The sequence below is a fragment of the Bufo bufo genome, chromosome 6 (genome assembly GCF_905171765.1).
Source record: "Bufo bufo chromosome 6, aBufBuf1.1, whole genome shotgun sequence".
NCBI classification, from domain to species: Eukaryota; Metazoa; Chordata; class Amphibia; order Anura; family Bufonidae; genus Bufo; species Bufo bufo.
The window spans coordinates 173,119,112-173,142,260 of NC_053394.1; the positions used below are offsets into that span (position 1 = coordinate 173,119,112).

General features: G+C 42.6%; 2 protein-coding genes across 2 annotated transcripts in view; both read left to right on the forward strand.

The window, feature by feature from the left end:
- Positions 1 to 23,149, forward strand: part of LOC121006072 (zinc finger protein 287-like) — a 519,245-nt gene that overhangs the window by 83,778 nt on the left and 412,318 nt on the right. The gene's annotated exons all lie outside the window — the stretch shown is intronic.
- On the forward strand, positions 549 to 13,165 carry LOC121006076 (zinc finger protein 2-like). The gene is made up of 6 exons (XM_040438974.1): positions 549 to 745; positions 822 to 945; positions 1,085 to 1,224; positions 2,217 to 2,384; positions 2,461 to 2,581; positions 11,942 to 13,165. Exons 1-6 carry the CDS (start codon positions 629 to 631, stop codon positions 13,024 to 13,026), a joined length of 1,755 nt encoding a protein of 584 aa, XP_040294908.1. The 5' UTR covers positions 549 to 628; the 3' UTR covers positions 13,027 to 13,165.

Consider the following 23,149-nt stretch of genomic DNA (forward strand, 5'->3'; position numbering starts at 1 on the left):
TGACCAAGCCGATTCCTGGTCCTGCAGGCACTGGGAACAGAGCAATGGCAGGTCTGCGAACAGTTGAGTGGGTTTTTATTTTTTACATTCAGAGGGACAGGGGAGGACCACAGGGGTTGCTTGCTTCAAGGCCAAACAACTTCTTCTACGGGTGCAACTGTTATACACAAACAGACAATAAGGGTAATTTATTAAGACCGTCGTTTTAGACGGTAGTCTTAATAACCCCTGCCCTGGCGGTGGATCCACCAAAATTATGTAGAGGCGCATCCACCACCAGTCTAAATCTACTCCAGCTCCCTTGCTGGCATAGATTTAGAACATTTTCTACGCCTAAAACAGGCGAATGTGATTGGTCTGACAGCCCCCTTCCCTGCCAATGCCACGCTCCATTTTTAGACCTGACGTGAGCAAGGAAAAGTCGTATATAACCTTTGCGCCGCAATCTGCAACAGATATACGCCTGAAAACTGGTTTATATCACTTAATTAGTGACCCCTATTATCTTTATTTCTGCTTGGCTTGGATTGGGAAATGATGTAATATTCAATATAAGTCTACAACTTTTTAGGGTTATGTCCTCTTGAAGATTTTTGGGGACTCATTAAGACGCCATGGCTGTCTCACAATGTCTGCAGGAGTGAAAGGGTCTGATAACCCCACTTCATCTTGTATACAAGAGAGGAAGAATGATGAGAAGATCCTAGGCCTCACTAGAAAGATCATTCAGCTTCTGACTAGAGAGGTAAGCACTGCTGGCTTATTAGATAACTACACCTTTGGAGATGTCTGGATGATGACTGTATCCTTGTGTGTGTCAGATTCCTATAAGATATGAGGACATCACAGTCTTTTTTACCATGGAGGAGTGGGAGTATGTAGAAGAACACAAGGATCTGTATGAGGACGTCCTGGTGGAGAATACAATTCACCTTAAATATATAAGTAAGCACCTAATTCTTTGGGGTACATTGTAAATGGATGTAAACGGTTTCGGGGTCTGACGTACTCTTAGCTACATCACTACTTATGTGGAGATCTGTATACAACAATAGATATTGATATTATCTTTTTCTGTGGTAAGGTGACCATGATAATAAAATCTTACATAATACATCATCAGAGAAGATAAGTGACTCAAAGATTGTACATCAAGATAGGAATGGTGAGACTGAGAAGATTCTGCATCTCACTAAAGAAATCATTCAACTTCTGACTAAAGAGGTGAGGAACCGTCCAATATGTTCTCCAGATCGGATGAATAAAGAGGCTTTAAATAAGGGTCCATTCAGACAACCGTGAGGGCTCCATGCCCATATTGCGGCCCGCAAATTGCGGGTCTGCAATATACGGGCACCGGCCGTGTGCACTCCGTGACTTGAATGGGTCCGTGATCCGCAAGATACGGAAACAGATAGGACATGTCCCATCATTTGCAGAACGGAGACCCGTATTGGAAGCGCTTCCGTCTGCAAACTGAGTTCACACGCGTGGTGCCGGTGCATAACAGCATGGGCATGGGGCACTTCGTCTGAATGGACCCTAATAATCCTTATTAATTTCTGCAACAACTATATAGAAAGCGACATGGACCCCAGATCCTTATGCGACACATTTATCTATTGCCTCTCAACATAATGTATAATTATGAACACGAGGCGCTTTGTATACATCTTGAACAAAATGCCTAGGTCGATTCACCATGTCACGGTGGGCTCTTTAAATGGATCCCTGCACTAATGCATCAGAACTGCAACAAGGGACTAGTGAATGCAAATTATACTTCACTTTTTAAACTCATTCTGCCACTTTATTTAAAAAATGTTATCCCTTTGGAACATCTCTATAAATGGTTTTGTGTAGTGGATTATTTTGGACCATTAGTAGATGATTTGCAAGCCAATATGGGATATTGAATTGATTAAACGGGTTGTGCTTTCTTTAAAACTCATTGCCTATCTCTAGGATAGGGATAACTATCTGATAGGTGGGGATCTCTGGCAGTCCCATAGAGAATAAATGAAGCGTCAGGGCTCATGCTTGACCTGACACTCCATTAGGATGGGGAAATGGACCCCCATTCTCAGAATTAAGAGGTCTCAGCGGTCAGCCTTACCCAGTGAACAGATTCTTATTCTGTGAATAGGGGATAACATTTAAATATGGCACAGCCCTCTTTTATACTTTCTTATAGTATGTGTTGTTATATTATATAGAAATATATACTAATTTGGAATCATGGTAATCACACCACACCCAGTGGCACGGATCGTGTGTCAGGATTGATCACAGAATCATCACCCCCATCACTGATGCAAGAGAAAAAGAATGATGGAAAAATCCTGGATCTTACCAACAGGATCATTGAGCTGCTGAATGGAGAGGTGAGCACTGCTGGGAAATTATACAGTAGCACAAGGTATAATGTGTCTGTGTAATGACTGTATCTTTGTGTGTCAGACTTGGATTAGATATGAAGACATCAATGTATGCTTCTCCATGGAGGAGTGGGATTATATAGAACAACACAAGTATCTCTATAAGGGCATCCTGATGGAGAATGAAATGGTTGAGTCCTATGGTAAGTAAACAACATTTCAGAATTTAGGATCTAGTCCTCAATACTAGAACAGGGGTTATAACCATAAGGTAATTATAGGGGAAAGTAACTGCTATAGAATTCCTGATAAAAAAATATACTGTGAGCTGTGCTGTCCCAGTAATCAAGCAGTTTGTGCAGTTCTACATCCTCTCTGTCCTCCTCACGTCTTAGGCTGTACTGCATATGTGAAAGAAGCCTACCAGCAGGCTGTTCCGGCATTGAATGCCAGGATTCTGCCAGACAATGCAGTGTTTTTTATTTTTATTTTATTGCCGAATCCCGGCATATTTGCCAGGTAGTGGCCAGATCTCCACCAGACTCTACTATCGTTAATGGGGCCGTCTGGAATTCTGTTACCGTCCGGCAATGTCAGAAGGTATTAGCCAGTCATTGATCTGGTGTGTGGCAGGAACATTCCCAATTTCAAAATGCATGCCACTGATATGCCCCGTTTACTAAAAATATATGTGCACGCACTGATTTATTATGGAAATATGATAACATGGTGGTTAGTGCTGTTTTAAACAGCAGACACTTGGGGCTAATGTCTGCGATGTGCAATAATGCCAATCGCAGACATTTATCTGCTCAGATGCCATGGTTATTTGGGAACACAGCATCTGAAGCGGGATCCTTGGGAATGATGCTCTCCTGGGGCTTCAATAGCTTCCCCATGCAGGAAAAAACTCTCTGAAGAAACAAAGGCTTTTATAGCTGTAGTTTCTGTGGAGCCCTGGAAGTGGCAGGGCTCCGTTGGAACATAGTGAATCTGCAATGCATTGGAGTGGTAATCCATTGCAATGTATTGGAGAAGCAATCTTATCTAATGAACCTAGGGTGACTCAAAAAAATAAAACAATCAAACCCTCAATCAGACCTCAGATCACACACTCAATGTTAATAAGACCTCAGATCAGACCCTCAATCAGACCTCAGCTCAGACCCCAAGTTGAATTACCTCTAATCAGACCTCAGATCAGGCCCCCATGCTACAAATCAGGCCCCCATGCCACAAATCAGGCCCCCATGCCACAGATCAGGCCCCAAAACCTCATATCAGCCCCCAACCTCAGAGCAAATAAAATAAAAAATCCACTTACCTCTCCTGCTCAGGGCGCCACCACTGCTCAACTCCAGCTCTCTTTTTTTCTTCCTGCCGTCAGCTGTACTGTGTCCCGACGCGCACAGGACCAGGAAGCGGTGAGTAAAGAGCCCGGGGAGCGCTGCATTCACCGCTTCCCAGACCTCTGGTACTAATGAGCGCTTCCTAAATGGAAGTGCTCATTAGTATTTGCCCCATAAGACGCAATGACGTTCCCTCCCCACTTTGGGGGAGAAAAAAAAGTGTGTCTTATGGGGCACAAATACGGTGTGTGTGTGTGTGTGTGTGTATATATATATATATATATATATATATATATGTATGTATGTATGTATGTATGTGTGTATATATATATATATATATATATATATATATATATATATATATATCTCCGCTTCACAAAATGCCCACACTATTAAAATATAGACCTATTTATCCTCTACAGTGAGCAACTAAATGGAAAAATAATCAAAACGGCCAATTCACCAATTTTTTGTCACTTCACCTCCCGAAAAAATGTAACGCACACCAAAATGGTATCAACAAAAAGTGCAGATTACCCCGCAAAATATGAGCCCGCAAACAGCTCCATAGATTTAATATATAAAAAGTTATGGGAATCTGAATATGGAGATGAAAAGAAAAAGTGGAAGTTGTTTTTGGTTTTTTTCCCCACATGCCTGGGAGAAATTTCCTCGGGCCATGCAATTTCTGCTCCATCTTTTTGTAGTCCTCTGATATCTAGCTCTCACTTTTGCTGGTGCCCAGAGCATGAACAGCTTTCGGGGCCACTGGCAGTAATCTAGGCCCTGGCGCTGGCTTCAGCTAAGCTGCAACTCCAGGGCAGAGCTTTATCCCTGGTTGTCCTGCTTCTCCTTACTACCCGTTGTGAGTTCTTTGTGACTCTACCTCTTTATCCTCCACTCGCTGTACACTCATAGGGAGTTCATCAGCTACTCCATGACAATCAGTCGGTACATCGGTGCTCCTTCCACGCGGCCTGCATCTTCTCAGAGGGATTATGCAGCTACTCCTCTTTATTCTTGTGGTGGCACCACTACAGACCAGGGAAGAACTTCTAGCCTTCCTTAAGGGATAGCAGGTTACTCGCCATGTCAGAACACAGAAATAAGCCTCTAAAGAGGGGTCCCTTTGGTCATACATTTAGCTTGTTCTTCTTGTCGCACTAAATTTCAGTGCAGCCAATCAGAACCCCTCTGCATAGCTTGTCTTACCTCCCCTGCGCCTCTTCGACATGCTGCCCACATGGCCCCTGCAGCTCTGTTATCACTTGACACCTATTGAGCTTGTTGCCTCACTAAAATAGTACAGGACGTTTTCCTTACTAACGAGGCCACTGTGGAGATGCTGGGCCTCATGCCACTCTGTCCTTCAGGGTCCTCATCAGACTCTGAGGACCTTCCCAAAGGGTCCCAGCATGGTTGTCCTAGGAAAAGACCCAGACCTTATAGTTCATCCACTCACTTTGTGTCTCTAGGCTCCTTCACATCTCCACCCCCTTGAGGGAATATCTGTGTGATGCATCCTCTAGAGAAATGGACCATTCAGAGGGCAAGGTATCTGTTACACAACACGTTCTTCTCTATGCTTTATAGCCAAATTTACACAGTTGAGACCCTGCAACTCAAGGAAACTAAATCCTCTTTCACCCAAGAAGAGCGTTCTATCCAGTGCTCTCCAAAGTTTTACTGAACCACACAGATTTTGATTTCTCTCTGTCCAAGGAGTAGAATTCCCCAACCGACACTTTTCTATGCCAAAATGTCTGGACCTATACCTCTTTCCCCCCCCTTCATAGATCCCCTGATTGGTTTCCAACCTGGCTAAACATACTACTCTGACAATGGCAGATGCATCTTCCTCAACAAATTTGTCCACACAAAACACTGACTGCATACATGGAACTCGGGGAGTTTCTGTCCTTAGTCGATATCAGGGATGCATACCCACACATCCCTATCGGTGTCAGTTACCTAGGTCCCCTCCACTTCCAATTTGTGGTCCTTTCTTTTAGCTTGGAGACGGCCCCAAGAGTTTTCAACAAAATCTTTTCCATAATGGCCCTTTTGCATTTGAGGGGACTTGTCACAATTCCATACTTACACAACATCTTAGTCAAGGCTCCCTCTCGAGCCTCGAACCTGGCCTATTTTTTGTCATGGATACTCTGCATCACTTAAGGTGGCTTATTAACTTTCCCAAAGCCAACCTGATTCCCTCTCAAAGAATTATCTTTGGGATAGGCTTGGACACTTGTCAGGCCGAAGTCCTCCTTCCTCCAAGACGCTTTCCCACTTGAGCAGCAGTGTCCACCTGATTTGTTCTTCTCATCAGTGTCTAATTTGTCTTTGCATGCAGGTTCTGGGCTTCATGGTGGCTGTTATGGAGCCGTTCCTTATGTTTAGTTCCATGCCCATGCCCTTCAAAATGCAATCCTGACTAGATGGGACAAGTCTGCATTCTCTCTGTGTTGTCAGATCTGTCTCGCAGCCTCTGTACATTGCCGCCTCCTCTGTTGACTATCGTCTCCCTTGCTGACAATAGGCTGCTCCTTCATTAACCTTTCATAGGTTGTAGCCATAATGGATGCCAGCCTCTGAGGGTATGGAATGGTTCTCTATTTCCTCACAGTGAAGGGGATCTGGTCTCCCAAAGAGGCATCTCATTAATGTTTTTAAACTGAGGGCAATTCAGTTATCTTTGCACCATTGATCCAGTCTCCTAGATAGTGTCCCTGTCTGAGTCTGAGCAGTGACATAAATCAGTTACCAGGGAGGCACTCAGAGCTCATCTCCCCATGGGCAGAGGCACGCGTCCCAGCATTGTCCCAAGCTTCAACAACTGAATTGCCAACTTTCTCAGCAAGGTGGCACTTCATCCACAAGTTTTTCATGCCATTTGGAATTGTTGGGTTCAACCAGATGTGGACCTGGTGGCCTCTTGCTTCTTCCAAAAATTGAACGCCTTTATCGCATGGTCTCACAACCCTCTAGCCCTAAAGGTAGATGTTTTGGTCATTCTGTAAGGTCAATTCAGCTTTCCTTATGTGTTTCCTCCTCTCCCTCTCTTACCCCGGCTACTCCAGACAATACCCTGGTCTCTCATGTGTCCCCCAGTGAACGGAAGAGAAAAGGATTTTATGGTAGGGAACAAAAAAAAAATTTATTCTGAGAGTGCACAGCGCACCATGTGTAAATATACAACTTAATTTTGATATCCACCTCCATGCAGTCATTGTGTGCAAAAATTGGGTGAAAATTCAAATTTGCAATGTGAGGAGTTCATATATCCCACATGTCTCCATTCAATGCTGTATGTGTTAAAGAAATGCAGGAATGCACAAACCAACTTTTGCATGCAAGTATTGTAGTATAGTATAGAATTCTCCATTCCCGTATACAAACTGTAATGATAAATTCCTAAATCTAATATACAGTAATGTGTTAACTAAGGTTATCTTGCTTCTTTATTATGAACACAACAGCTGAACCTCCTGCAGTTCATCAGAATTGTAATTAGAGCACCATAACTCTGGTTCTGATGAACTGCTGGAGGTCCGGGTGTTGCCTCTATAAGGCCTCATGCACACGGACGTTTTTTTTCACGGTCTGCAAAAACGGGGTCCGTAGGTCCGTGATCCGTGACCGTTTTTTCATCCGTGGGTCTTCCTTGATTTTTGGAGGATCCACGGACATGAAAAAAAAGTCGTTTTGGTGTCCGCCTGGCCGTGCGGAGCCAAACGGATCCGTCCTGAATTACAATGCAAGTCAATGGGGACGGATCCGTTTGACGTTGACACAATATGGTGCCATTTCAAACGGATCCGTCCCCATTGACTTTCAATGTAAAGTCTGGAGTCCCTTTTATACCATCGGATCGGAGTTTTCTCCAATCCGATGGTATATTTTAACTTGAAGCGTCCCCATCACCATGGGAACGCCTCTATGTTAGAATATACTGTCGGATATGAGTTAGATCGTGAAACCTCATTTCCGACAGTATATTCTAACACAGAGGCGTTCCCATGGTGATGGGGACGCTTCTAGTTAGAATATACTACAAACTGTGTACATGACTGCCCCCTGCTGCCTAGCAGCATCCGATCTCTTACAGGGGGCCGTGATCAGCACAATTAACCCCTCAGGTGCCGCACCTGAAGGGGTTAATTGTACTATCATATCCCCCTGTAAGAGATCAGGGCTGCCAGGCAGGGCTGCCCCCCCCCCCCCCCCCCGATCATTGGTGGCAGCGGGTTACTAGCAATAGTACAATAGTAAAAGATTCATACTTACCTGGGAGCTGCGATGTCTGCTTCCGGCCGGGAGCTCCTCCTACTGGTAAGTGACAGTTCATTTAGCAATGCGCCGCACAGACCTGTCACTTACCAGTAGGTGGAGCTCCCGGCCGGACACGAACATCGCAGCAGCCGGTAAGTATGAATCTTCTACTATTGTACTATTGCTAAGTAACCATTGTAGTAGCGTCCTGGTTGCCATGGTTACCGATCGGAGCCCCAGCGATTAAACTGGGACTCCGATCGGAACTCCGCTGCCACCAATGATGGGGGGGGGGGTGGAGATGGGAGGACGCACACTGGCCACCAATGTTGTTAATGCTATAGAGGGAGGGGGGCCGATGGGGGGCGCACACTGTGCCACCAACGAATTATTACAATAGAGGGAGGGAGGGAGGGGGGGGGGGGGGGGGCGCACACTGTGCCACCAACGAATTATTACAATAGAGGGAGGGGGGGGCCGCACTGGCCACCAACCTATTATTACAATAGAGGGGGGGGGGCCGCACTGGCCACCAATGATATTCAAACTGGGGAGGGTCTGCCCCCTGCTGCCTGGCAGCCCTGATCTCTTACAGGGGGCCGTGATCAGCACAATTAACCCCTTCAGGTGCGGCACCTGAAGGGGTTAATTGTGCTGATCACGGCCCCCTGTAAGAGATCGGGTGCTGCCAGGCAGCAGGGGGCAGTCTTGTACACAGTTTGTAGTGTATTCTAACTAGAAGCGTCCCCATCACCATGGGAACGCTTCTGTGTTAGAATATATTGTCGGTTCTGAGTTTTCACGAAGTGAAAACTCAGCTTTGAAAAAGCTTTTATGCAGACGGATCTTCGGATCCGTCTGTATAAAAACGAACCTACGGCCACGGATCACGGACACGGATGCCAATCTTGTGTGCATCCGTGTTCTTTCACGGACCCATTGACTTGAATGGGTCCGTGAACCGTTGGCCGTGAAAAAAATAGGACAGGTCATATTTTTTTCACGGCCAGGAAACACGGATCACGGATGCGGCTGCAAAACGGTGCATTTTCCGATTTTTCCACGGACCCATTGAAAGTCAATGGGTCCGCGAAAAAAAATGGAAAACGGCACAACGGCCACGGGTGCACACAACGGTCGTGTGCATGAGGCCTTACAGTGATGGCTAACCTCCGGCACTCCAGCGGTGGTAAAACTACAACTCTTAACATGTACACTTGCTTGGCTGTTCTCAGAACTCCACAGAAATGAATGGAGCATGCTGGGAGTCGTAGTTTTACCACAGCTGGAGTGCTGGAGGTTAGCCATAAATGCTCTATAATATGGGCACACACAAAAAAAATAAAACTTGTATTGTGGCCGAATACAGTTTTTTTTGTTTGTTTTTAATTACCATAATAAAAAACAAATCATTTATGGGGACAGTAAGTGAAAATGTTTTTTCTTATTGAGGAATGTCTTAGGTTCCTCTCTAGTTAGAATCAATCGTTATCACTATTACACTAGTGTGTAATGGGTAACACTGGAGAATCTGTGTGCATATTTTACTCTACAGATCAGGTATAGACAGGATATTGACAGAGTAAAATGGAAACTTTATTGCTGTTTCTGTGTGGCGCAAGCATTTGTGACTTATTTGAGGTTCATATGGATGCTGGTTAATGACTGGGTCATGGTCTCAATAAATTGCCTAATTAGGTGCAGAGGGGTGATTAGAGGAGCAAGTGCATATCTTCTCACTCATTTTCTGGGGAAAAAAAACTTCCGTATGTAAGCAAGTATTGCTCTCTCATTGGTGGGGCTATTGAAAACATAAAGTCCCTATTACCCTCCCTCTGGGGTCAAGTGCAGTTATACAGGAAGATGAGGATCTATACCTCTCCTCCTGTCCTTGCAGGTTGTGAGCACATTTTCCACTGCCCCCCTCCTCCTGCACGCTGGCTGAGAGAAAAACCAGCTGAATGGGACGGGGGAGCTGCGTTAACCTGGTATATCTCAGGCTGCATAGACAATATAAGCTTTAGAACAAGACCAAAAGTACGGTGCTTTCTGGATACATTATACATTATATACAGCTCTCACTGGGACACATTGCTAAAGCCTGTATTTCAGGTTGTATTGCAGCTAGTACCATATTAGTCCTATATATAAAAAGTTCTGACTTATATCTCAAGCTGCTGTGCAGCCTGAGATATAAAAGGTTCAAGCAGCACCCCTTTCAACAGACCATGATCTCAGCTAGCATGCATGAGGAAGGGGGTAGCCGGTGTCGAATGCGCTGACAGCATACAGGGGCAGGGGGAGAAATATAGATCATCAGATCTCTGTATAACTGTATACCTTAGATAGTTAACAAAGTAACTTCAGCACTCCTTGGATTAGGTGAAATCAGTGCATCTTCTTATTTGAGTTTTATTTGCAGCCAATCAATATGTGTTGTGTGGTGTTTCGGTCCAATATGACTTATTTCAAACGCTACTTGCCGTACAATAAACAAGAAGATTAAAGAATCATGGAGGGTATGGCACAATGTAATCTATACCATTTTGGAGTGTATATTACTTTTTTGATCACTTTTTTCACTTTATTATTTTTTTTTTAGAGGTGGGACCAATTTTTTTCAAATCCGAATCTGAAAAGGTTCTCGAATCTCGAATCCTACGAATCCTGTACATAAGAATTGTGTAAAAAACAAAGTGATCCAAACACTTATGGGAGGAGGGGGATCTGTGGTTGGCACTGTTATTGGGGGGGGGGGGGGAATCTGTGGATGGCACTGTTATTTGGGGGGGGATCTGTGGATGGCACTGTTATGGGAGGGATCTGTGGATGGCACTGTTATGGGGGGGAACTGTGGATGGCACTGTTATGGGGGGGGAATCTGTGGGTGGCACTGTTATGGGGGATCTCTGGATGGCACTGTGATGGGGGGGGGGATCTGTGGATGACACATATATAGAATCTTATGCTATGTGCTATCCACAGATCCCCCCCCCCCCCCCCCCAACAGGGTCCCTGCAGTGTGAATGACCCCCAATACAGGGGCTGGGGGCTGGCATCTGGATTAGGAATGACAGCGGGTACTGGTGCAGTCCCTATTTACAAATGCACCGGCCCCACTCACTGTAGTATAATCTTATGATCTAACCTGCATTGTTAAGATATAATAATCCATCTGTATTACTTACATTACAACATTAAGTTCCGTAGCAGGGAGGAGGCAGGACGGGCGGGCGGCGCGTCACTCACTACGTCACGCGCCCATGTCGTCTGCTTCATTCATAAAGTGGGCGGCGCAGGCACGTGACGTAATGAGTGACGCGCCACCCTCCCGGCCTGCCTCCTCCCTCCTTTCTGCTACAGAACTTAATGTTGTAATGTAAGTAATACAGATGGATTATTATATCTTAACAATGCAGGTTAGATCATAAGATCATACTACAGTGAGCGGGCCGGTGCATTAGAATATAGGGACTGCATTGGTCCCTGCTGTCATGGATTCGAATTTAGTAAATGAGGTCGGGATTAGAGTCCACGAATCCCTCGAATCCAACAAGATTCGTGAATTCGACTGATTCGTTGTCCCACCTCTAATTTTTTTTTTATTAATTTCAATGGGACTTCTGACATGCTTGGCTATTTTTGGCACTCCCATAAGAATGAATGGTCCTGGACTTTGCGTGCTTTGTTCTAAGTATAGATGCGGGCCCCAGAGGTGGGACTCGCACCTACCAGACATTGGGGGCATATTCTAGCAATATGCCCCCAATGTCTGAGATCGGAATAACCCTTTAAAAGGCATTTTACAGCATAATGAGTGTAAATTATGGAGTGATGCCCAAAGTTAAGAACGTGGTACTAATTCTTATATCTTGTAATGAGGTTAATAGGTGTCTGTCTTGCTTACACTACTCATACCTATTTATTTCTTACCTACAGATACATCATGTTTCCTAGATTTAATAGAAGAAATGCCACTCGAATGTCTTCAACATTCAGAGAGCTCTTGTGTATTGACACACAACTCATCATACCAAGTGGGGAACTCAACAAAATCTTGTCATAATCAACCAAATATTGGAAAACATAAATGTAAAAGTAACTACAGAGAACAAACACCAGTTATTTGCTGTAAATGTGAAAAACCTCTTAAAAGAACTGACATTGGACACATGGAGACTTCTGACTCTAGTGGAAGCAAAAAATACTGCAGAAAATGTCTATTAGATAAGAGATGTAAGAACACACAAAAAAGGCGATTTTCTTGTTTAGAGTGTAGTAGTTGTTTTTCAAACAAGAGTGCACTTGATATTCACCTGAGGATACATACTTTGTCAAAAATCTTCACATGTTCAGAATGTGATAAGATTTTCACTAACAACACCTGCCTTGAGAGTCATATGAAAGTCCACACAGGAGAGAAGCCTTACAAATGTTCAGAATGTGGGAAATATTTTCTCAGTACTGGGAACCTTCAGGCCCATTACAGAGTTCACACTGGTGAGAAACCCTTCCCTTGCTCAGAGTGTGACAAGACCTTCAGGTATAAGTCACACCTTGTTGCCCATCAAAGATTTCATACAGGACAAACACTGCCATGTACCGAGTGTGGCAAACACTTCATCTACCAGTCACATCTTGTGAAACATCTTCGAATCCACACAGGGGAGAAACCCTATAAGTGTCCAGAATGTGGAAAATGTTTTCATCGAAGTTCCCAGCTCACTCACCATGAGATGATCCACACAGGAGAATCACGTTTTAAGTGTGAAGAATGTGACAAGTGTTTTCGGTTCCCCTCTGACCTGTTTAGACATCAGAAAACTCATACTGGTGAGAAGCCATACTGTTGTTCTGAATGTGGAAAAAGTTTTACACGCAGCACAAGCCTAAATGAACATACAATGCTCCATACAGGGGAGAAGCCATACTCTTGTCCAAAATGTGGGAAACGTTTTCTAACGTATAACTACATGCTCAGGCATCTAAAGACACATAATTCAAAAAAGAAAAAAAAGGCATAATCTAAATGCTAAGAACAGCAATCAGATTAAAGCTATTTGTACTCCTGGAAGAACATATTGCTGAGATTGGTTCTTTAGCCATGACCACTGTTTATCTGCACTACATTTTTATAACCCATAATCTTTGAGTTACTGTGCAAACTCAAAGTCATCAAGCTTTTTATTGGGTTTCTTTTTAATCATCAAAACTATCAACTATACTGTATTATTTATGATATGGTTTGAAATCTCTTTTTGAAAAATTGAGGTGAACATGTTTGCAGAGGAAGTCCTCTTGCTACAACTATCGATAATAGATTAGCAACCAGTTGGCTTATAGCCAAAGACGGGTCTGATCTGAAGTTTGTGATGAAAGCAGATGATCTCATGGGACATATACAGTATAATTATTTCTCACATTTTCCCCCAGTATGATACCATATAGGATCAAGGAGAGAAAGATATTAGTCACTGTACTTTCACACTATTTAATTCAATAGAGAATTGTGTTATTAAAAAATGTCTAATTTACCTCATTTAAAACCTGTATGACTCCCCCTGAAAACAAGCTGTAAAGACCTGGCTACTAGGGGTCTAATTTGCAGTCGATGGGCAAAGTCCTTCGCCAACAAAGAGAGGTAGGAGACTGCTATCGAAGTTGGTTGATGATGGTTCATAAGTCCTAATAGAAGCACTGTCTCTTCACAGCTGTTCAAAAGCAGAAAAGCATCCTGTCTTTCTGTAAGTGTGTTCTCACTCTCCTCCTCTGCTGTGTATGCTCCCTAGATGAAAACAGTGGAAAGTAAGGGAAGTCACTGCCTGTATAGTATTGGAAGACTTCCATAGAAAGGAGAATGCCCACTGCTTCTGAGAGAAATGCATTTCGCAGCACAGGTGAAAAGGGGAATAACTTGTCCATGGAAGACATTAGGGAACCCAAAAAAGACCTATTCCTTCACAGTTATGATTTTACAATAAAGCACAGCCAGAAAGAGATTCCCCTGTACTGTAGGTGTCTGTGAGAAGTCTATGTCAGCGTCCTTTTTAAAGGAGCTTACCAGTTATAATGATTTTTAAGCAAGTGTCTCCAGCTTTCCTGCTGAAACAGAAGATTAATACTTACCTGCGCAGTGCCAGTGTTTACATCTGGTGGTGCCTGGGCATGGTCACATGCACTTCTCCAGCCAATCCCTGGCTGCAGTGGTGACGTACTGCTTGTAGCCACATCATCGCTGAAGCCAGTCATTGGCTAGAGCAGTGCATGTGACCATGCCCATCAACAGTATAAAAATTATAACCGGAAAACCCTTTTAAAGTTTTTTTTTTTTTTTCCCTAAACATCCTCTGTTTCTGCTATAGCTGACCCTACTCTTCAGATTGGACATGGAGGTGCCAAGTAGTTTTAGTTTAATTTAGCAGTGACTTTGAAGTAAAATTGGTTCTGTTTGAACCTTATTAGAGCCACAGGTTAGCCAGTAAAGGAAAGAAAGTCACTAGCAACCTCTGTTCTTCCCTCCTGAGTTCTACAAGTACTTGACACCTACAAAGTTGTAAAGATAAATTTACATGAGACCCTTTGACTGTTCAAACTTTTTCAAAAGTGGTGGTGTCTAAACCTTGTGCTCCGCCGTTTTTTTTTTTTTTTTTTCTTTTTTTTCTTTTTTTATTCTTTGTGCCATGGCAAAATTCCATGGGGAAAAAAACCTAAATGTGAACAGGCCCTTAGTGGCAAAACTCTGCTGGAAGGAAACCCAAACCTTAGCTTCCTGACTACTATGTATATAGGGAAGAGGTAAGAGTTTGGCATTGAGTTAAGATTTTTTTTTCAATCAAATCGTTTTTTATTGTTCAAATAAAGTTGGCATATCACAAGACAATTTGCGTCACAATTTTTCTGATATTTTCTCCCCTCCACATCTCAAATACACAAAATTGTATAAAACATTATCATATGTCCATATATTTGATACATCTTCCACAGTCATTGTACATAATGAATATACCAAGATAAAGACAAAACATTTACAGAGTTATTTGACTGTTAAAACCCCAACAACTCCCCCCCCCCCTCCCCCAACCCCCCCCCCCCCCCCCAAATCAGAGCATGAATTTTCAAGACCTTTTATATTACAACATGAGTGTGAGACAACCATTCATTCCACAACTTTTCAAACTTCAGAGGACATCCCCTCCTAACAAACACTCCCCTCTCTAACGTTAACATATCATGCACCTTTCTCACAAATTCATCCACAGTTGGCGGACTCCCCTGGATCCACCTAAAGGCAATCAACTTCCTGGCCACATACAGCAGTCTCCCAACTGCCACCTTGACCGCCTCTCCCCCACCAATCTCCTTCACATATCCCAGCACACATATCTTTGGGTCCTTCTGCACCCTCAGCTCCAGGTTACGATTAATCAAAGTCAACACCTCGTCCCAATATCTACTTAGCACTGGACAAGACCAAAGCATATGAAACAGATCTGCACCTTCCGCCATACATTTTGGACAATTGTCATCAGTTCTAATCCCAATTTTCCGTAAAAACTCTGGAGTTTTGTAGACTCTGTGGATGATAAACAGTTGTGACAACTTGCCCTGTTCACTTACAGACACTCTCGGGACTGCATCCAATATATCTTCCCACTGTTCCTTAGGGATGTCCCCCAGATCCTTTTCCCATTTTCTCATCCTAGTAAGAGGGAATTCTATCAAAAATTTGTCTAAAATTGAGTTAAGATTTTAATTTGTTTGGGAATATAGGATTGAAAAGCAAGATATCTCAGGATATTTCCAGTACCGTGTGTTTCATCACCTCTTAGGATTGCATTTTTTTTTCCTGTAAAATCTATGAAAGAATTTTACATGTTTTAATAAGTTGAAGACAGCTTTATTCTGTGATGTCTTGTGATCTCATTACAATCCTTCCTGTTCTCTTTTCTGCAAATCCATCATTCCTACAGAGACAGTGTAGATCCAAATCGGCATTCATATCAATTCTCACAAAGAAAAACACAAAGTTGTCACTATTCAAGCTGTAGGCTTTGGAACTGTAAATTTCAAGCTCTGAATGGCCTTTCATATTTGTCTGTTTCTTTTAGAATGTGTTATCACATTATTAGTATTGTATCTTGTCCTGCAAGAGAGTAATAAAAATGTATGTATCAGTTTGCTCAATTCTTTTTATCCCTCTGAATACCAAAGTAATTTTTTTCTATGAATACACTGGATTTTTTATTAATAAATTTTAATAAATTATACTATCTATATTATAAAAATCAATGTCTGTTTGCCTGTCTGTCCTCTATACGCATCCAAACCCCTGAACCATTGGACACCAAATTTGGCACAAATGTACATCAGGTGTCTGGGAAGGTTTTCATAAAGCTCTCAGCTCCCTAGAACCTACCGTTTTTGAGATGTTTCCAAATAATGCAAATATGGCACTGTCACATGATCCATATTAGCCAATAGAAACTCGCAGCTCCTCTCATATCCTAACTGACATACACACAGTCATATGACCCCTATTAGCCAATAGAAGATCGCAAGTCCTTCAGTCTTTGCCCTGCTGACATACCCACAGTTTTACACCAGGTTTCCATAATAACGTAGCCATATAACACGGTTATAAGTCACTGTTAAGGGGGCATGGTGCTGTGGAGGTTACTGTTAAGGGGTGAGGTGCTGTGGAGGTCACTGTTAAGGAGGTGGGGTACCATGGAGGTAATTGTTTTGAGAGACGCATAAAATAAATGAAACGGTGTGTAACAGCAAGGGTTTATAGGTCTAGTAGCCCTCATGAAAAAAGAGGGCATGGATCGGCTTCCTGGGCACCCTTGGGACAAGTCCAATAGACGCCCGGACCAACACTTTATACTCAGGCAGGCCAGGTACTTTTTCTAGTTGCAAATAATCTCAACTGGATATCCATATGCTTACCATGTTTTCCTTGGCTATGAGCAAGCCAAGGATAAGCAATTAATATCAAAAGAGTGGACAACCTCTTTAAGAATAAGTCTTTTGCCATTTTTACAACCATCCATGTGGATCAAGATTGTCAGATTGATCACTTCAGAAGGAGATTTCCTAAGCTAAATGTGCCAGAATTCTGTCTGTTTGCACATTTGCCATGGACCACCTCTTTTGTAGGAAAATAGGTGTGATTTAGCATGAAGTGCTAGAATTTCTAACTTTGAATCTTAGCCTGTGATAACTGTTAAAAATCCTAATCATCTGCTATGTCCATTACGTTTCATTTCCATTCAGCAGTTATCTTATCTTTAGATTGTAAACTTTTGGACGGATGGGGTCATGTGCACCACTGTAGCTAATGACTGACATGAGGTGATTTTTCCTCAAGCGGTACATGACCCAATAGAGATGTGCCACTTGGCAACATGTCACCGCTAAGACCAAACATTGGTTGCAACAGAGCACATAACCCTATCTGTCTGGAGATTTCAGGATGGTGAAAGTAAGACTGCTGAAGGGAGCTGGAACAGAGCACAGGTATGTGTTTTTCAACAGGCTGGGATTCCAAAATAAAATTCTAGCTGGACAACCCCTTTAAGGGAATGATTCTTAATGAATTATTCTAACACTCCTTCCTTAACCACTTCCAGACCGGGCCATTTGCACCCTTCCTGACCAGATTTTGCAAATCTGACGTGTCACTTTATGTGGTTATAACTTTGGAAGGCTTTTACTTATCTAAGCCATTCTGAGACTGCTTTCTCGTGACACTTTGTACATCATGTTAATGGTAAATTTGAGTCAATATGTCACCTTTTTGAATCTCTCTGCTTTTAAGACAGTGATACCTCATAAAATACTCATTAATTAACATTCACCATATGTCTACTTTATGTTGGTATCCTTTTGGTTATGTTGTTAATTTTTTTAGGACGTTAGAAGGTTTAGAATTTTAAAAGCAAATTTAGAAATATTTAAGAACATTTCCAAAATCTATTTTTCTAAGGACCATTTCAGTTCTGAAGTCACTTTGAGGAGCTCACATAATAGAAATCACCCATAAATGACCCTATTTCAGAAACTACACCCCTCAGACTATTCAAAATTGGTTGTAGAAATGTTGTTAACCCTTTAAGTATTCCACAAGATTTAAAGCAAAATAGATGTGAAATTTTACTTTTTTTGCAGATTTTACATTTTCATTAAAAAAATAATCTGCAACACATCAAGGGTTAACAACAAAACAAACCTCAATATTAATTACTCTAATTCTGCAGTTTACAGAAACACCCCATATGTGGTCATATACCGCTGTATGGGCACATGGCAGGGCACAGAAGGCAAAGAGCGCCATATGGTTTTTGGAGGGCAGATTTTGCTGGAATGGTCTTTGGGCGCTATATTGCATTTGAAGAGACGCTGAGGTACCCCCACAGTGAAAACCCCGAAAAAGTTACCACATTTTGTAAAATACACAACCCAAGGAATTTTTAAGGGGTGTAGTGAGAACTTGACCCAACAGGTGTTTCATAGAATTTATAATACTTAGCTGTGAAAATTAAAAATTAAAAAAAAATTTTTAACAAGAAAATGGTGCTTTAGCCCTAATTTTTTTTCCACAAAAGATAACAGGCGAATATTCCCCACAATTTGCTACCCATTTTCTCCTGAATACAGTAACACCCAAATTGTGGTCATAAACTGTTATTTGGGGATACGCCAGGGCTCAGAAGGCAAGGAGCGCCATCTGGATTTTCTAACATGGAATTTTCTGTCATGGTTTTTAAGAGCGATAACTTTTTAATTTTTTTGTTGACTGAGCTGCATAAGGGGTTATTTTGTGCAGGACAAGCTGTAGTTTTTATTGGTACCATTTTGGGGTACATTTGGCTTTCTGGTCGCTTTTTATCTCGTTTTTTGGGAGGTGAAGTCACAAAAAAAGCAGTTTGTCATTTTAAAATATTTTTTTTTTTTTTTTTTTTTTTTTTACACCGTTCACTTGATGGGGTAGATCATGTGATATTTGTATAGATCCGGTCGTTACAGACGCAACAATACCAAATATGTCTAGTTATTTTTTTTTTACGTTTTACAAAATAAGAACATTTTGATGTAAGGTAAATTTATTTTATTTTTTTACGGCGTTCACCTGATGGGGTAGATTGTGATATTTTTATAGAGCCGGTCGTTACGGAGGCGATACCAAATATGTCTATTTAAAAAAAAAAAATCTATTTTTAAAATTTTTTAAATGGCTTAATTGTGGGAAAAATTATTTTACATGCGAGACTTTATCTTTTTTTTTTTTATAAAACCCCATTATTTTTATTTTTTATTTTACACTTTGTGTCCCCCATAAGGTCATACAAGAGACATTTAACATCACTTTCCCCCCCACTATTGATTTCTTCTGTAACTGGGGCTGCTATGTCAGCCCAAGTTACAGTGGAAATAAACCCCCCAGAAAGGCTGTACAGCATAATTATGTGCTGCACAGCCTCAGTTCAGGGCTGATCGAGGTCTATGGAAGACCCAGCAGCTTCTGCACTGCCCTGGCTGTGGCACACTGCTTCCTGATCAGTATACACAACGCTCGTTCTACTGTGTGTACAGTGATCTAGAAGGCAAGGACAACCGGGAACGGTCCCTGCCTTCTCTCTGGGGTGCCCTGCTAACAGCAGGCCCCCCGCTCGGCAGCTGACATCTCTGAAAAGACGTTCTAAAACGTCCGGTCAGAGATAAACCCAACTGCCCAGGACGTTTATAGTCAGTGGGCGGTCGGGAAGTGGTTAAAGAATCACTCCCACAAAAAAAAATTATTCTCTGACCTGTTAGAAAGGTACATGATGTAAACTGTAGTGAAGGTAATCTTCTTACCAGCTACTGTATTTGTGAGTTATAAACTCCCTTCTGATCCTGAGCTGTGTGATTTGGCCAGCACTCTGACTCTCCAAATAACACAGCATCTCATGTGTTTCTCTATGTATTCCTACAGAAACCTCAATGTCAGTCTCGTAAGAATGAATAGAGAAATAACTGACTTCCTGTCCTGTGTCAATTGGAGATCAGAGAGTTCTAACAGGTCAGAGAATAACATTTTTTGGTGGGAGTACATCATTTAATGATCTCTTTTCAATTACCTGGCTTAGTAATGACAATGGTGTTTGGACATTTTGCAACTCTGGTAGGCAAGAGCAATTGACATGTAAAATGTAAATTACAAAATGAAAATTCATACTACCCCACCCATACTAATATATTATTTGAAAGTAGACAACCATGCAAAATGCCTCTCAACACTTTATATACACACATACACATCATTTTTCAGAAACCCTGCATAAAAGTTATTAGCTGGTTAAAGTAACACGAGCAGAAAGTTATATAGTCCACACTACTTAAAAATAAACGTGCACAGTTCATACATATAAGTTGTGTGCATATAAGTTTAGGTCTATCTTCATGAAATCAAAACTAGAAAGACCAGTGTTTAAGCTAGAATAAAAAATGTAAAAAAAGTAACCTATAAAATGCAGGGATTACACTCTTTGAAAAATAGGCGCATCTTGAAATCTATATGTACAGTCCTGATCAAAAGTTTAAGACCACTTGAAAAATGGCAAAAAATCATATTTTACATTATTGGATCTTAACAACGTTCCAAGTAGAACTTCAACATGCAACAAGAAGAAATGAGAGTGAGACAAAACATTTTTTGAGCATTCAATTAATTGAAAATAATGTTTAAACTGAAACAGGCTGTTTTTCAGCTGATCCAAATTTTAGGACCACATGCCTTTAAAAGGCCAAATCTGTGCAAAGATGTGGATTCATTGTCATTTTCTGTAAGGTAGTCACGTTTTTAATAAACTCTCCCTTTTTGAACGTGGTCGGGTTGTTGAACTGCATAAGCAGGGTCTCTCACAGCGCGCCATCGCTGCTGAGGTGGGACGCAGTAAGACATTCATTTGGAATTTCTTAAATGATCCTGAGGGTTATGGAACAAAAAAGTCAAGTGGAAGACCCAAAAAAATGTCATCAGCACTGAGCCGGAGGATCCAATTGGCTGTCCGTCAAGACACTGGACGATCCTCGACCCAAATTAAGGCCCTTACTGGTGCTGACTGCAGCCCCATAACCATCAGACGGCATCTGAGACTGAAGGGCTTCAAAAACAAAAAAAAGTCTTCAAAGACCTCGTCTACTTGAATGCCACAGAACTGCTCGTTTGGACTTTGCAAGAGAGCACCAAACATGGGACATTCAAAGGTGGAAGAAAGTTTTATTCTCTGATGAGAATTTTTTTTACCTTGATGGTCCTGATGGTTTCCAACGTTACTGGCATGACAAGCAGATTCCACCTAAGATGTTTTCTACGCGCCACAGTGGAGGGGGCGCCATAATGGTCTGGGGTGCTTTATCCTTCAGTGGAACAATGGAGCTTCAGGAAGTGCAGGGGCGCCAAACGGCCGCTGGCTATGTCCAGATGTTGCAGAGAGCATTCCTCATGACTGAGGACCCTCATCTGTGTGGTAACGACTGGGCTTTTCAACAGGACAATGCTACAGTACACAATGCCCGCAGGACAAGGGACTTCTTCCGGGAGAATAACATCACTCTTTTGGCCCATCCTGCGTGTTCCCCTGATCTAAATCCAATTGAGAACCTTTGGGGATGGGTGGCAAGGGAAGTTCACAAAAATGGACAACAGTCCCAGACAGTAGATGGCCTTCGTGCGGCCGTCTTCACCACTTGGAGAAATGTTCCCACTCGCCTCATGGAAACGCTTGCATCAAGCATGCCGAAACGAATTTTGGAAGTGATAAACAATAACGGCGGAGCTACTCATTACTGAGTTCATGTTTGGAAGTTGGATTTCTGTTTTGGGGGGGGGGGTTTAGTTTTTTTTTGGAGGTGTGGTCCTAAACTTTTGATCAGCTGAAAAACAGCCTATTTCAGTTTATTCGTTGTTTTCATTAAATTGAATGCTCAAAAAATGTTTTGTCTCACTCCCAAGCTCTACTTGGAGCCTTGTTAAGATCCAGCCATGCTAAATATGATTTTTTGCCATTTTTCAAGTGGTTTTAAAGGGGTTGTCCGGGTTCAGAGCTGAACCCGGACATCCCTCCATTTTCACCCCAGCAGCCCACCTGACATGAGCATCGGAGCAGTTCATGCTCCGATGCTCTCCTTTGCTCTGCGCTAAATTGCACAGGGCAAAGGCATTTTTAGGAGTTACAGTGACGTACCGGGGCTCTCTATGGGGTTGACAGGAACCCCGGTGACGTCATCGGCACTGATGGGCGGGATTTAGCTCTGCCCTAACCAGTAAAACGGCTAGGGCAGAGCTAAAGCCCGCCCCTCAGAGCCGGTGACGTCACCGAACACACTGCCGGGCGGAAGTTACCGCCCGGCAGTGTGTTATTGAAAACAAAAAAGCCAGTGCCCTGCGCGATTTAGCGCAGGGCACGGGAGCACATCAGAGCATGAGATGCTCCAATGCTAGCCTCAGGGGGGCTGTCTGGGTGAAAAAAAGGGTATGTCCGGGTTCAGCTCTGAACCCGGACAACCCCTTTAAACTTTTGATCAGGACTGTATGATGAATGTGGACACCCTGAAGATTGCATTTTTCTTGAGAACCATGTCCACCTTAATGTAACTTTGTGACAAACAGGAAAATACACTGTTAAAAAAAATGAAGGGAACACTTAAACAACACAATGTAACTCCAAGTCAATCATACTTCTGTGAAATCAAACTGTCCACTTAGGAAGCAACACTGAGTGACAATCAATTTCACATGCTGTTGTGCAAATGGGATAGACAACAGGTGGAAATTATAAGCAATTAGCAGGACACCCCCAATAAAGGAGTGGTTCTGCAGGTGGTGATCACAGACCACTTCTCAGTTCCTATGCTTCCTGGCTGATGTTTTGGTCACTTTTGAATGCTGGCGGTGCTTTCACTCTAGTGGTAGCATGAGACGGAGTCTACAACCCACACAAGTGGCTCAGGTAGTGCAGCTTATCCAGGATGGCACATCAATGCGAGCTGTGGCAAGACAGTTTGCTGTGTCTGTCAGCGTAGTGTCCAGAGCATGGAGGCGCTACCAGGAGACAGGCCAGTACATCAGGAGACGTGGAGGAGGCCGTAGGAGGGCAACAA